Source organism: Maniola hyperantus, chromosome 4, assembly GCF_902806685.2.
Source record: "Maniola hyperantus chromosome 4, iAphHyp1.2, whole genome shotgun sequence".
Taxonomy (NCBI): Eukaryota; Metazoa; Arthropoda; class Insecta; order Lepidoptera; family Nymphalidae; genus Maniola; species Maniola hyperantus.
This window is the reverse complement of record NC_048539.1, coordinates 12,427,572-12,443,894: the sequence shown is the minus strand read 5'-3', so window position 1 is coordinate 12,443,894 and position 16,323 is coordinate 12,427,572. Positions and strand designations below refer to the sequence as shown.

General features: G+C 34.8%; 2 protein-coding genes across 15 annotated transcripts in view; one reads left to right on the top strand and one right to left on the bottom strand.

Moving 5' to 3' along the window:
- PsGEF (Protostome-specific GEF) overlaps positions 1 to 16,323 on the top strand; it is a 67,732-nt gene that overhangs the window by 44,412 nt on the left and 6,997 nt on the right. For 3 of the 12 annotated variants that reach the window (XR_011238588.1, XM_069509876.1, XM_069509877.1), the window contains exons 8-25: positions 231 to 483; positions 1,827 to 2,003; positions 2,536 to 2,694; positions 3,156 to 3,374; positions 3,843 to 3,956; positions 5,054 to 5,264; positions 5,522 to 5,675; positions 6,274 to 6,379; positions 8,911 to 9,069; positions 9,266 to 9,439; positions 9,513 to 10,703; positions 10,777 to 10,847; positions 10,932 to 11,038; positions 11,260 to 11,449; positions 12,355 to 12,514; positions 12,667 to 12,785; positions 13,442 to 13,541; positions 15,382 to 15,449. Coding sequence is in view for 10 of the 12 variants with exons in the window: in XM_069509876.1 (XP_069365977.1) it covers positions 231 to 483; positions 1,827 to 2,003; positions 2,536 to 2,694; positions 3,156 to 3,374; positions 3,843 to 3,956; positions 5,054 to 5,264; positions 5,522 to 5,675; positions 6,274 to 6,379; positions 8,911 to 9,069; positions 9,266 to 9,439; positions 9,513 to 10,703; positions 10,777 to 10,847; positions 10,932 to 11,038; positions 11,260 to 11,449; positions 12,355 to 12,514; positions 12,667 to 12,785; positions 13,442 to 13,541; positions 15,382 to 15,402 (3,685 nt within the window). In the remaining 2 variants the exon portion in view is untranslated. Of the gene's footprint in view, positions 1 to 230; positions 484 to 1,826; positions 2,004 to 2,535; positions 2,695 to 3,155; positions 3,375 to 3,842; positions 3,957 to 5,053; positions 5,265 to 5,521; positions 5,676 to 6,273; positions 6,380 to 8,910; positions 9,070 to 9,265; positions 9,440 to 9,512; positions 10,704 to 10,776; positions 10,848 to 10,931; positions 11,039 to 11,259; positions 11,450 to 11,813; positions 11,848 to 12,354; positions 12,515 to 12,666; positions 12,786 to 13,441; positions 13,542 to 15,376; positions 15,450 to 16,323 lie in introns of those variants that run through there. The other 9 variants (XM_069509871.1, XM_069509870.1, XM_069509875.1 and 6 more) reach the window with 7 other exon arrangements.
- Positions 1 to 16,323, bottom strand: part of LOC117996816 (RNA-binding protein 1-like) — a 411,711-nt gene that overhangs the window by 392,312 nt on the left and 3,076 nt on the right. The gene's annotated exons all lie outside the window — the stretch shown is intronic.

Sequence of the window (16,323 nt, the reverse complement as noted above, 5' to 3'; positions counted from 1 at the left end):
GATTCATAACATTAATAATAACCTGTATTAAATAACCTGCCTAATTAGTAAACCTAATTCATCAACACAGTTCAGTTCACAAATCAGTTCATTTTAAAATAACCACTTGTTTTAACTATGTATTAGAAACAACTTTTATAAATGAGATTTTGTATACTAGCTATAAGTGCTTTCATTATCGTAGTGTTACGAAACACATTTTTAATTTTTCACTCATTATCTGATTCTAGAGCAGCAGGACAGACCTTGAACTTAGAGACCTTCAGACGCGTACCACAAAATGGCGTTGGAGCTAAGCCTCGTCTAACTCAAGTCACCATACCGGCACCAGAATCCACGCCCCCTCCGGCTCCAAGATCCCCGAGGGCTGCGGCCTTATCTTCACCTGCAGCAGCCGCCAGGCCTCCAACGGCCTGTTCCTCTACCAGTCAGTCTCTGGATAGACGCAAGCTACACCTGCCCCAAGTTACATTTTCTAAGGAGGTCGGTAATGGCATCATAGTCTAGTTTAGTTTTGGCTCTCCAAACTTTTCACTGATGGTTGGACGAGATAGGTTGACAAAAATTAAATTCTAAAAATTTTTAGTTCATAAGTATTATTTCATCGGTGACTTGTAATTATTGTTTCGAAATTTAATCAACTTATTTATTTTTACAGATTTTCCTAGTATGTTCAACAATTTTAGAATATTTCAACAGAAAACCTATGCTCGTTCCAACGAATTAATTTTTGATATGAATTCATACTAGTCATCTATTGAAATTTTGTAAAGATTTTCTAAATTTATGGTCAAAATTCGAATTTTTGGACAACTGGTGCTAGTGTTGATGTAGTTTGATCTGTTAGTCGTAGATAATGGAATATATCCGTAGCGTAGTATTTATATCTTAGTTTTTAAGAGTGTGATGTTTTATATTTTTATTTTTTTCCTTATCTGTTACAATCATGTACAGTTTTATAGCTACTGTTATTTTTTGCAGATATCATTAGAGTGACAAGAACTTCACAATACATTCCACTATGATTTAAATTTGCTTAATTTAGTTTGTCTTGATGCGTGTACAGAGTTTTAATTTTATCACAGAGTGGTTTAAAGTCTAAATGGCTATTGTAATTAGTTATAGCTACATCTTTAGCTATTTTATTCTAATGATTATGATCAACATATAGCAATTTATGAACTAAAGGGGAATCGTTACGTTTAAGATTGCTGTTTTTTGTTAATATTTATTTTGTTAACAGTTTTTATTTATTTTGTCTTAGCCGGTCGTGTGTTATTTCAAATTTCGTGTAGGTATTGTCTTTTTAGATTTAGGTTTTTGTGTTACTGTATTATTTTGTTTATTGTGTATAAACACATTTTTGATTTCGTGTCTTATTTTTATTTTCGTAACTCATGAAAATTTTGGTTCCTGTTATCATTATTTCGTTTCTTTTTCTAATTTATGTTTCTTAATATTAAGTGCAAATAAATTTATTGCTTTATACTTAATTATTTTGTTTGTTTTATTTTTTGTTCCTGCACCTACCCTTTACCCACATTTATACTCAATTTTGTCATTCTTTTATTTGAGTGTCTATTTCGTTCACACTGTAATAAATATTTATGCTATTTTACCTATTAATTATTATGGGATCAAAATAACGTGGGTACGCAGATAATAGAATAGAGCATCCTCGAGCTAAAAAAACTTGCATCTAAAAATCTACGGACCACAAAATATGAAGGACTACAAATTATAGTTATCGACATGTATTACAATATTATTTATACTGAGCTTATAACCAACAAAAGTGGTCAATTTTGTAACTGGAATTTCCACAGACCACAGGCCTAGCAACAGATGGAAGGAAAAGAGCACTTCTAGCGCTAGTAGCAAGGGAACAGCATTATGCGACCTGCCTGCAATTTGGCCTTGTCCGATTCGTCTCACCCTTAGCTGAAAGAGCAGACCTCATTGCTCCAAGCGACCATCAGTTATTGTTTCAAAATATTGAAGAGGTAGGTCGCAATGAATAGAAATAACTTTCAGTAAGTTTTATTATAATCAAAAATAATTATTGATCAGAACAATTTACTTACTTTTGAATAATTACGAACCTTGGCAAAAGGAATGGTTAAAATAAAGGAGCGAAAGGGATGTTTTTGAATGGTGCCACAATATGCAATAATTACTAGCAAAGCTAAGTGATAATTTTAATTTAAAATAATAGACATTATAGGATATTTGATCTTTCCCAGTTAGTATTTCTACAGTAAAAAGCAATTTGGAATACTGTTCCAATTACTTAATATCTGACAAAAATGTTTTCGATCTACAAAGAAATACTTCGATTTTAATGCTTTATTGTTTGAAAAGTCTTATCCTATCGACATTCTTTATTACAAGTTATAATTTAGGCCAAAGCCGTGTTAATGGTATTTTCAATTCTAATCGTAATAAGAGAACAATTTTGAGTAGTTGAATAAGTCGCCATAGCTGATATTAGTTCTAACTTCTAAAACATTGCTACTAAGCGTCAATTATTTACAGATATTTAGGCTATCAGAGGATATTTTGGACCAAATAGTTCAAGATGATGGTGAAATACAGACGTCGACGGTTCTCGCTGTATATTTACAAAAGGCTCCTGTGTTCCTTAGTCTTTATAAGAAATATTGTCTGGGACTAAAAAGAGCTGATTGCGTATTGGTGAGTAATCTTGCTAAAAATGTGTTTGCAAGTAAAAAAACGATAAACCGTTTTGTTTTACCAATTTTACCAATTACATCGATTTCAATTCGATAGATCATCATGCAACTTCACGGTTTATATGCATTGAAACAAAATATTGGATAGGATTTTGAAAAGTCACCATCATCATCATTATCAACCGATAGACATGCTGCAACTGCTGGACATGGTCTCTTGTAGGGACTTCCACACACCATAGTCTTGCGCCGCCTGAATCAAGCGGCTCCCTGCGACTCGTTTGATATCGTCTGTCCTAGTGGGGGGTCTTCCAACGCTGCGCTTTCCGGTGTGAGGACGCCATTCTAGCACCTTGGGACCCCAAAGTCTATCGGTTTTTCAAACTATGTGCCCTGCCCATTGCCACTTTAGCTTCGCAACCCTTTGCGCGTTTGAAATGTACGTTATCATTTTTGCAACAGGTCAAAAAGTCAAAAGACCCCAGTGGGGCATTCTCAAGATTCTGCACCAGCCCCCCAATTCCAAGAAGAAGGCCAGATATTACGTCATTAGTCCACAAACCACTGGAGCAATTTCGGGAACTACTTAGATTAATGAGAGCAGCGGCTAGTTGTAGTGGGACAGGGCCTTACGACCAGCTTGAAAAGAAGCAACTTCAAGTTATTGTGGAACAGTTGCAGGTAAAAGCAGCAATCACTATCGTGATCAACAAAATTCAATGTCCTGACTGACTGACTTATATATATCAACGCACAGCCTGAACATCAGTCTACATCCTAGAGACATGAAATTTAGAAGGTGTGTTCTTTGTAAAGTCCACTAATAAAAGATTTTTCAAAATTCTTACCCTAAGTGGGTTAAAACGGGGTTTGAAATTTATCTAGTCCACACGGATGAAGTCGCGAGAACCAATCAACTCTGTTCTGAATGAGGATCTGAAAGATCTTTTGCCAGCTGTTGACTTGACAGCGTTCAAGTTCTTCTTAAGACACTTCACAGCTGTATTTAAGATGAGACGCCGTTTTTCTGTTTCTCAAAGAATAAATAAAGGAAGATCATAATATAAGTTGATGATATTATCATACAAAACAAAAAATCTCCTTTGTTCAAGCCAGCAAATTCATAAAAATGCTCTTCGATAATTTCAGTGTGGTTACCAAGATGTGACAGCGGGATCGGGTTTGATGGGGCTCGCTGGAGATGGAAAACCTTTGTTGTCTGTGGCCGACCTTGAGAGTCGACTCGTGTTCACTAGATGTAAGGTAACTATCACAAATGCTAAAACAACTTAAAGTTTTTTTAGGGTTTACCTCAAAAGGAAAAACGGAACCCTTATAGGATCACTTTGTTGTCTGTTTGTCTGTCTGTCTGTCTGTCCGTATGTCTGTCAAGAAACCTACAGGGTTCTTCCCGTTAACCTAGAATCATGAAATTTGGCAGGTAGGTAGATCTTATAGCTGACATTTGGGGAAAAATCTGAAAACCGTGAATTTAGGGTTAGATCACACAAAAAAAATTAAATTGTGGTCATGAACTAATAATTAGTATTTTCAATTTTCGAAGTAAGATAACTATATCAAGTGGGGTATCATATGAAAGGTCTTCACCTGTGCATTCATAAACAGATTTTTATTTATTTTTATGTATCATAGTTTTTGAATTATCCTGCAAACTGTCGAAAAAATGCGACTGTTGAGTGTAGTACGGAACCCTCATTGCGCGAGCCTGACTCGCACTTGGCCGATTTTTTAATGAAAATATTACAATAAAACTTGAAGCCAGCCTTATTTAATTACTATACAAATCATGCCCACGTACTGGTGCCAAGAAAACTGCTTGCATTTCCACACTGGAGGCTGATCCGTTGCGCAAAAAATGAGCCAGCCCTTCTGTCACCAGATGAGGCTATTAACCGCGGTGAAATGTTTCGTAAAATTTTGCACTAAGTCTCCATGGCCCCAGGGTCTCCACGGCAAACGGAACAAAATGTAACTCTCGATAAGAGAGGCAAACTTGCCCCGCTTGCCGTTTTCACCTGTTTCTGCTGCGGCTCCCAGTCTTGATGCTGTCTCCCTGATATTATGACAAGGTGCCAATGTGTCCCACATTAGCACCCGTCCCCGTTTCCGAGGATCCAGCGTCAATCTAGCAGGTCTCTTGCCATCATCCCGACTTATCCCTGCCGGCTCAATGCCGGCCGCAAGACTATGTTAGAACGCTAAATCGCTTGGTGTCACGGTTTTGGCGTAGGGTGCCAAGCAGGAACAATTTGGAAACAATTAATTCCCGAATTGCCCTTGTCAAGAATTAAACAAAGAGGTCATACAACAGGAAACTAATAAGATTTGTTAATTTGTAGCCATTCGTCTTAAGCACAGCAGGGAGGCAATGGATATTTGGCGGAGAGCTGTCAAGAGTGGAAGGCAGAACAATCCGACCGTACTGGGCCTTACTGTTCTCAGATCTGCTGCTATTTGCCACTGTGTCAAGGGATCGAGTCCTCTTTGTAACAGAAGAGCCAGTCGCGTTGGGGACGGTGTCAGAAGCTCAGTTCAATGTTAGGAAAAAAGGTTATCTTTTTTTAATTCATCATCATCATCTTCATGATCACCGGCCCACTAACCCAAAAATTACTATGCCTCAATAGGGCTTTAATATTATTATACCTGATGTAGTCTGTGATGCAAAATAATTCTAATAATCATTGTGATCATGTTATTTAGGATAGTACCTACTCATCTAATTTCTAATGATAAAAATTTTTGCTCTCTAGAATTTATTTTTTCTTCTACAAATTGTAAATTGTGTTTTAATATTTACATTTCAGCGACTGAATTCCGGCTAATCTTGGGTCGAGCTGGTGGTGAAAGTCCGTTAGTGTCATGTGCTCCGCGGACCCCAGCGCGCTCAAGGCCTATCGTTTTGAGGGCACCTTCCATTGACCTAAAGGCTGTGTGGCAGAGCTTACTGCAGAGACAAATGTAAATATTACATCTTCACAATACCTACAGTATAAGAAGATCAAACCAAAGTTCATACAATAACGCAAACAAAGCATTTTTTCATCTTCTCTGTCTATAGATCAACATGCAATTCAAATACTGTATTTTACACCAAGCGAGAAAAATCTTAAAATGTATAAACAAGATAGTATTAGCAAAAAAATTCTATTTCAGTTTGTAAAATTCATTATAAAATTTTAAAGATTTCATTTTTTTATCTGTTCTACAAATATCCAAAACGCATGATAACGTAGCCGCCATGTTAATTCCGACTGTGACGTCACATGGATTGAAATTATAATGTATTTTACTAAGAAAACACAATTGCTTACCAAGCCGTGTGACGTCATGCGTCACAGCTCTTGAACATAATTATAAAGATGGTAGGTACCGTTAAAAAGATGATGGGTACCGTTTGCGCTGCGAAATTTGAAATGCTGGTTTTGCAAAACTTAAATCTTTATAAAACCTGAATCTAGACGGATGAAGTCTAAGATTTTACTTTGGTAGAGTAGCTCATTTATTGCAATCATTGTAAAATGAAGAGTGACAGTTAAATCATTTTTTTGTATTCCAGCTATCGGGCACACACGATGTCAGGGACACCACTCGGCTCACCGCTGGACTCGCCCGATCCACAGCTGACCTTCAGCCTGGCAACTCTCGACTCCCAACAGAGACAGGTATCCGGGTCCAGCATACAACGACATTCAAGCCTTGCCCTTCTACCGGCAAGTTCCTACCGTTCACACCTTAATATGCTCGTCGAAGAGCGCCCAGAAAAAGAAGTACGAGTCAGTTTCGATGTCAGACCCAATTCCACTTCTCCACAACCACAACCTTGCAGAGGACCTCTTAGCACAGTTTGGCGAACGGCGCCTACTCCCGAAACCCCTTCAGCGAATCTTTCACCAGCGGATTCCCAAACATTCTCTTCTCATTTTGTGTCCACGTCAAGTATAGAAAGACACGAGGTACCCGCTTCTCCTAGCGCTCAGCTCACTTCAGAAGGAGGTGAAGATTATTCTGAAATGACTCCTTGTAAATGGGAATCCTTTGAAGCTGATCTAGCTCTGGCTGATTTAGATGTAGATCCCTCTTACAAACATGCAGTGGAGGAACGTATATTCTTACCAGAAGATCCTCTTCTACCTCGTGTCGCACTACCAGAGAGACCAACTCCACCTGCCTATCTAGAACTTTGATCCGCGGAGTCAGATCCGGATTTAGTAAATGCATACTACCTCCGGATTTATGGTGAAAAGAGGTAATATACAATTGCAGTATGTCCCTGGACTGCAATTTATTTTTTGGATCGTTTAGGTCCCCTATTCCAAAATTGTATATGACTTTGAGAAATACCACCCAATTGGCATTTTCAAATTGTGTAAATATGTGACGCAAGACGTGTAAACTTTGTTGGATTGTTAAATTTGCTTATACGTTAGTTCAGAATTAAGATTAAGGTTGTGGCAAACATTTTGAGACATTTTGAAACATTAACAGTATTCCCAGATCTCGGTATTTTGGCTATTAATAAATATAATCTAGTTGTAAGTCTAATGCCCTTTCGAAGCAATATAACTGGGTAGATAAAAAGGAATTTAACAGAACTGAACTGAAAGTAAGTACTATACTTACATTGAGTTATTGTAACTCTCATATAAATACTCAAGTATGTATGCCGACATTTTACAATTTAACTTAATATAGGATTCAGTGTCAAAAATGTAACTTTAGGGTACCAATCGTAGGAATATTTATACGATTTCGAAGTAATAGTTTTCTAATACCATCGTTGCTTCTTGAGTCTTCCGTCCTTTTCATATGACGTTTTGTTATTGATGAAGTGTTAGATCCTCCAGCATCTCCTTCACTATTGACTTCATTTGACTCTTTACTGGCACTGTTAGTTTTATTGTTTACAAGTCTATTCACATTGTTAGTAATAATTTCGATGTACAGACTCTTAATGCTCTGTATCTGTACATAACCTTGCAAAATTGTACAGGTCATGTGGATATTTGGCGATTAGTTGCGAAATCCGTTTCATAATCCATCGTAGTTTCACTGAATCATTTTTGTTTCTGCCTCGCTTTTTAAAATAACGCATTGCCATTAGAATAAAATGTGTTACAAAGAAAAATGGTAGTTGGTGTTATATTTCTGTGTTAAGTCAAATATTGTAGTACTGCTTTTTCAACAACTTAATGCTCACATATTAACCTATGTCCATGTTTGTATTTTAATAGAAATAGAAATGCGCGTCTATTATAATCGCTAGCATCGTAAAATGTTCACATAACCTACGTCCGGGATTTTTATAAATGTATATTATGACCTAATTTTTAATGCGAAATTTTTGGTAGTTAGAATCAATAATTTTCGATGTCTTTGGCTGTGTATAGTAAGTCTATTAGGTAATGAAGAAAAGAATGATAATTTTGAGAAAGCCATTTACTTATTGTTCTGGGTTCAACGTATAATAATCGATTTATTATAAAAAATTGGATGTTTTGTTTAGATCGGAGCAGAAATTTTTAATGATCGGTGAATAAAGTGACTTTGTCAGTGGTAATACTTTTTTTATTTTCGATCATTTATGAGCCCTTATAGAGACGCTATCGATGTTTTGAAGGAAGAAATAGTTTTATGCGCTATTATCTACGATGAAATTATCTACCATTTTTCTGTGTAACGCACTAGTGTTATTTATTTGTACTATATACTTCTTAATAATAATAATTATTAAAGCTTTTCTAAACTAGCAGTATGTAAGAATAAGGAACACTTTTGCATTCAAAAAAGTGTAAATAAAATACCTACATCAGAAACAAATTTTTGTAAGTAAAAATGGTAAGTACAATTAACTAGTATAAAAAATACTTCCGTAATAAAGCTACTCGTATAATATCTTACTAAAGAAATTTGAAAGCCATTCACTGTGTAAATGAAAGCTTAAAGCACAAAAATGAAATGCACATTATACTTTTGCACAGTCTCATTATCTTCCTAATATCCACTTGATCTCTACTTTATAAATATTATTGATGACGTAGGTAATATTATGAGGAAAAAGAAATTTTATTTTAATAGCAACCTTTCTTAATTATTGATATTAATGATAGGAACATCACTATGGAAGGAAATAAAACGTGAATCTTTATAATAACGGAAATATGTCCATAATCTGTGGCTAACGCAAATATTTTAGACTCGACGCAGCTCAGCAGAAACGCAAACAGGAGGAGGCGGGAGTGCCGTAGAAGGCCCAAGGAGTAATAGGAGTCGAGGATCCACCTTACACTTGCAGAGATGGATGACTCAGTTACCTGAGGCTGAGGAATTAGACCCCCCAGAGCCAGATATGGAGGTCAGTTCTGCATCCGTCTAATAAGTGTATAAAATCTAAAAGAAAGTACAGTATGTTAAAGTTTGCACAAAAGTACAAAAGCAAAACTATACCTAACACTATTGCACGAAAATCTTCTCGCATAAATTTTTCTCGATCCAGTCATTTTAATACTTACAAGAGCACAATTAAAGAGATAAAATGACGTTTATTATAGATGTGGAGTGTAGAAGAGCTTAGAAAGAGATCAAAAGAACTAAATCTTTTAGAAGTAGCAGAACTTATAGAGAATAATACGAAAAATGAAAATAGAGAAAGTACTGTTGTTAATCGTGTGGAAAAGAAGGAAAATGACAGAAGTCCATCCAAAAGTAGTAATTCTGGTAGTCAGGTAGGTACTTTAATGTAAATATTATACATAATAAAAAGTAGCTTTGGATAATATTTTTATACTTTTCTTTCAGATAACTGTCCGAACGAGTCCAGTTGTAGTTGATAGTATTCCGGTCTGCCGGCAGTGTCACAAAAAATGCTTATCCAAGCCAAATAGTCCGTTAATATCACAAAAAGAACCATCAGTACCTCCTAAGCCAAAAGCCGAAACTTCACCTCAAAATTCTGCCTCAATTAAAAGTAATACTAGCATTTGTAGTGCAAACTGTGGTAACCGTAAACAGAAACATTTTTCTCACTTAGAACGTAAAGGTGCAATTAGGATACGCCCTGAAGATGCCCCTAAGGCTGCTATGAAAGTTATTGATTCAATAGAACAAAGTCAAAGGATGCTCAAATCAAAATCCTATGAACTAAAAACAGATTCACCGATTTTGAATACAAGCATCACAAGAAGTCACAGTCATACAAAGAGCCATTTGGAACTGAGAAAAGAACATTCAATTATGTCACCTAGTCCCACTTCTAGTAGTAGAAATAGTCCTATGTCCACTAGCCACACAACATGTAGCTCAATGGTATTTAACTCTAGTTCAAACGATTTAAGAACCTCCAGTTCAAACATAGCTAACCAAGTGCAATGTGTTATAGCTCAAGAGAAATACTTAAACGAGGTTAAATGTGTAGAAAGCATAACGTTATCAAGAACGAAAACATCAGCTTATCCTTCACCAGCTACCTTAAGAAAAGATGAACGAACGAGACAAAAAGCTGAAACAGTATTAAATAAGGTGTTAGGCATGAATATAATAACCAAACGAGAAAACGTCGGTACGCGCCTACGAACTTCATCAGTCTTTTTGGACGACGATTCAATGCATGAAGATGATAATGACTACAGGATACAAAGAGGCCTTCGAAGATCACCAAGAATGGGTATATCAGCTGTTAGCAAAATGAATGGCGATATAAGTAAAAAAACCGAAATGCTTGAAGATATAAATGCAAACACAAATGACGTATTATCTGATGAAGATTCAGAGTTAGGTCCCCTTATGTTAATGGGTCTTTCTGCTATTAATCCCGCAGCACATCTAATGAGAGTTGAGCCATTTAAAAGGACACATTTTGAACTATCTGCAACTAGCATAAATACGGTCAATTCAAGACCAGGCAGTCTAGGTTCAATAAAGTCCGAATCTCCTGTGCCCAATATAGCAGTTGTCCCACCAACTCCCGATTATAATACAACTAATAAGACTGTGAGTATCTGCTGAATTTCTATTGCAGTATTATATTTCATTATTATGTCGTTATCTTGTGTTTTAATTTCAGGATCAGCTTATAGATGAATCTCCTGATTCCCCAGACGTCCCAGATGATTTACCATATGTGTCTTTAAAAAGGCAAGTTTTAAAAATAAGTAAAAATAATAACTGATCATATAAAAATATTCACAAGTCATTAAAAATATTGCTTTTAATTTTAAGGTATGGCACAATGTCAAGCCTGGAAAGGCTGCCATCCGATGAGACTGATGATGGTAACGTAAGACTGACTGCACAAGAGCCGGATACTTCCAAAACGTATAGCACAGGTTAATATATAGTTATATCTAGTACTGTTCCAGCTATAGGGTTTCTTGTCAAGTAAGATTCACTGAAAAAAACGAAGTGGCACGAGAAAAGGTCCTTAATCCTTTTCTCGTGCCACTGGTCTCCTGCCTGCTTAGTTTTGTCTTAAGTTTAGAAGAGTAGAATTGCTATATATCACAATATCATTGAACTACTCTAACTTCTGTGTGTTTTATTTCTTGAGGATTTCCAGATCTCTGCCTAAGTAATTGTAATGAGAATGAAACGTTTCCAGTAACAAGTGCAGCGGGTGGTATAATGGGCTGGACAGCACGTGCTGGTTCATTTGTTGTTGAGAAGATGAATATTTTTAGTAACACGGAAAGTGTGCCAAACACCTCAATAGCGCATAAACAACCATCTTTCTTAGAACGGTTGGTATTATTCATTATTTTTTATCATATCGAAGGAAATTTTTTATCATATAAAAGGAAGACTGACATAACTAACCAAATAACCTACCATAATGACCATAGATATACTTAACAAACTTGGGATTTTGCATGTAGGTTTTCTTTACATTGCAGACCTCCTTAAAAAAGGATTTTCAGAAATTCAGCTAGTTTTATAGCAATTGTTTCTTGTGCAATCTTTATAATATTATAAAACAATCTTAGCTTATACGATAAGCAGTTTTTTATTTATGAGTTACAAGTTGAAGATGCACAATTTTGCAATGGGTTATGGGAATAAAATTTTTCATTTGTTCATAATAATTTTGATATTTCTCCAAATTAGGTGGAAAACAGCACACTGGGAAAAACGACGCTGAGTATGTTGGTTTCATCGTTCTTGTTTGGATGATTGTTATTGTTAGAAAATATTATGCTATATGTCTTATGTCATACATAATTCTCTAGTATTAATAGATATTGCTAGATTTGCAAATATTAGCAACATTATATTTTACGTATTCGATATAATTTTCGAAACTAATGGAAATATTTGTTATAGTATTACAGTAGGTAGCCATTTAATAGCTTAAAATTTTACGCTAGATTTTATTAACTGAAAGAATTATACAATAGAAAAAAATCTCATATTTTTTCCTATTTAAAAATCCTCAATTTTTTTAAATCTTTCGAAAAGTATTTGTATAGTTTTATTGAAAATAGAAGTGTATTTTTGTAATGTAGTTTTACTTATTAAACTGTTATAAAATATAATATGATAGTACCTATTGCGTTTATAGATTTTAGTCTTTCTGAGATAGATGATTTTGTACTTTTTAACTAGTTACTAATTTATCGACTGTGTAATAAATATGGATCTCGAATAGGTGCCTTGGGGTCGGTGATTGGAAGTCAGCTATTGGAACTGAAGAGGGTACTGTTGAAACCGGAGAAGGCAGTGGGGCAAGCGGAGAAGATGCTTGGGGGACTCCATCATCTGGCGATCTCTCAGATAATCTTCCTGATTCTGAACATGGGACTCTCTCTGTAAGCTTATAATAGATTTATAAGACAATTTTCAGAAACCAATTGATATAAAAAAAACGCTAATTTCTAGTTATACCTACCTAAATGAAACAATGGGCTTTAGTGAGTTTTTTTTTATTTTATCCTAAATGAACAGAACCTTATTTTTATAGTCACCAACGAAGTCTTCCTCTTCGTACGCCGGTGATGATGATACGGAACTAATGATGGACGAGCTTTTAATGGCACCTACAATAACTGGACCTACTACTTTAAGGCCACTTTTACCGAGGTACCCATTATAATGTTTAAAAATATTAACACTTCCCCTATTGCACACTTCAATGATTTTTATTTTGCTTTGATTATTGGGTACATAATATTATTAAAATACGGTATTTGACAACTAGTCAAGCGATATTCTATGAAATACTGGAATGTGACGTCACATCATATTGACATACTTTTTTTAGTTTAATCGATAATTTATAATGTTTATTACACTTAAAACTAACAAAAGACTGGATTTTACGAAGGTATTTTGGAAGACCCTTAGTAATCACTGAGAAATAATTTCTTTTGATGTACCTAGTCAAATACCCAATTATTAAAATAAAAAATAAAATAAAATAAAAATCTTTTTTAATCGTATAAACTTTTACAAGTACTTACGAATAGTCGGATGCATCTACCACTGGTAGATGCATCCGACTATTGATTGTTTACTATTGACTATTGATTATTATCTGTTAAATATCTTCACTTAAGAAAAAAATATGAGAAATTGTTTCTACTACGAAAGGATATTTCAATAAGATTTTAAGATCGTGCTGTACTCACGTGCCAGGTTTACGACAACAGCTAAGCATTGAGTACAGCCGGATTCTTCTGTATTTATAATGGTAATCACTCACGATAGTTTAAACGCTAAGATTTTATTAATTGCAGAGATGTATTTAGAAGAAGATTAGAACCTTTATTGGAAGAAGACGGTTCTGACAGTGGAAGCGAGGACAACAAACCTACGCCTACCAATTCTGATGACCAGGTGAATACCATAAGTATTATTATTGAAACACTGACCATTTCCTAAATCATATTTATTATTGTAATGAAATTATGATGAAAATGATCATCCTTTTTAAAACCGGCCAAGTGCGAGTCAGGCTCCAGAACGAGGGTTCCGTACTACAGTCGTATTTTTCGACATTTTGCACGATAATTAAAATATAAAATAAATAAAATAAAAATCTTTTTTATTCGTATAAACTTTTACAAGTACTTACAAATAGTCGTATGCATCCACCACTGGTTCGGAATGCCTTTCCTACCGAGAAGAACCAGCAAGAAACTCGGCAGCAGCAGAATTCAAAAACTATGATGCATAACAATAAATAAAAATCTGTTTTAGAATGCACAGGTGAAGCCCTTTCATATGATACCCCATTTGATATAGTTATCTTACTTCAAAAATTGAAAATACTCATTTTTAGTTCATGACCACAAAGTCTCGGTTTTCAGATTTTCCCTTAATGTCTGCTATAAGACCTACCTACCAAATTTCATGATTCTAGGTCAACGGAAAGTACCGACAGACGGACAACAAAGTGATCCTATAAGGGTTCCGTTTTTCCTTTTGAGGTACGGAACCCTAAAAAAAGCTTATGCCCTCAAAACTAGAAACCATTCTAGAAAACTAAAAAATTACGGTGGTCAGTGTTAGGATCCTTCAAAGTTGCTGAATAATAAAAACAAACATGTAAAAATTTTGATATATTTTTTAAACCATTTGGAATTGTATAGATGCGAATTCTTATCTCATAAATATGTACTAAGTTATGAAAAAAACGCACCTTTGATTGATCCATTAAGTAGATGTGACGTTAAATGGATATGGACAGTAAAAAGCATGTAAACAGAAAACCATAGAATGAGATGCAATTTGCATAGCAAGTAGTTTGTTGCATGACCCCTAATTCAAGTATTGTGAAACACTTACGAGCAGGTTCTAATTGGGGATTTTTATTTTCATAGAATCTATCATAATTATTATGTATTTTATCAATTTTTTTATTTTATTAAAGTTTATTACCTGAAAAAAACTTCGAAATATTTTGTTGATGCATAAAATATCAAAAATTGTAAAACTGACAGGAATAGATTTTTATTTTATCAAAAATATTATAAAAGCTAAATCAGAAGGAAAGGTGCGTCAAGAATGTTTAAGAAATCGAAATATTGGTGCACCTGGTGAAAGCAAAAATAAATCTAGGAACAAAATATTGCTGAAAGGTGCTTTGGCTGTAAATAATAATGTCTCTACAATTTGATGACCATTATTTACATTGATATTATCGAAAATATTCAATTGAAATTGAAGCAATAAATATATCAAAGACTGATCAGCTTATCATACGATTTTATAAATAAAAACTACATTAATATCATAAAGAGGTAGAGTTTGAATGTAGGAGGTAATCCGGAACTAATGATCCGATTCGTCAGGCTGTTAATAAAAACCAAGCAAATGAACCCAAATTCGACTGTCCGACCATATTATAGCATCAATCAGAGAGTTTGAATTCCCACCTCCCGTGTCCACCATTCAATGGTGAGACCAGAGTTGTTCAATGGTGCTATAATCTTCTGCCATCCAAAATACTTTCTGCACAATTTCAACTCAGTCTGAAAAAACATGTAGGCAAAAAATCAGTTAGCAATTTTGACGGAATGACAATGTATACCTACGAAAAAATAATAGAAAGCATAAAGATGATTCAAAATTGTTGCTTCCTTGGGGTTATTGGCATATGGGGTACGCATAGAGAGTAGCTAGGTTGTATCTCACGTTGTGACTGCCCGCTGGTGCGGCGCTTGGCGCAGGGCAGCGAGCGTGGCGTCGGTGCTGACGACTGTTCCGACGCGCCGCACCGACCGCCCTCTGCTTCCGAATCAGGTAAACCTCGTCATATACCTATAATATATTATATACATTTATGTTTAATAATAGTTTATTGTATTTCTATACCATCGATGCATATAGATAGGCCTCAATAGATTAAAAAGCGTGCACATAAAATTAGTCTATCCCTTTACATCTAAGATTCTCCTGTGGACGATATATACCTCGGTTTTTTGCAATATGGCTTACAATCAATATAATTTTCCAAATTATCGACATCGGACAGGAGCTGCCAAACTTTAGATTATCTATATTATTTTTCGGTTAATAATAACATGTCGTCATTATGTCTACTTGCAAGAAACTTTCCGAAAATATGAAAAAGTGACGGCATTTGACAAAAGATAAATTAGGTTTAAAATTCAAGCGCATTTATGATGGAATAGGCCTATCTATATATCGATGATCTGTACAACTTTATTTAAATAGATCTTCATTATAGATTTTCTATTTTAGTTGAGATTGAGTTTGACTTTGAATGCCTTTTTAAAATGATTAGTCCGGCTTGAAGGACCATTTGAGATGAAACAGTATATACCGACGGTGTAAAATCAAGTAGTTTAAGCATAATACACTTCAATTCTATGATCAAAGAATATAAGTATGTACATAATCAATTTGGAAACAAATTGGAAATCATCATAAAGAAAACATTAATTCAGACAATTTTTATGCCAAGTTAAAAAACAATACAAGCAGAATGATAATTTAGTAAGGCACATGATTGAGATTTGAGTTCATATTATTACTTTAATTGGTTCACTGTAAATAATTTGAATGTGTAAATAGTTGTTAATTCATTGTAAAATAATATTAATAAAGAAATAATAAATAGACACTGTAGATACAAACACTCAACATGTAAATA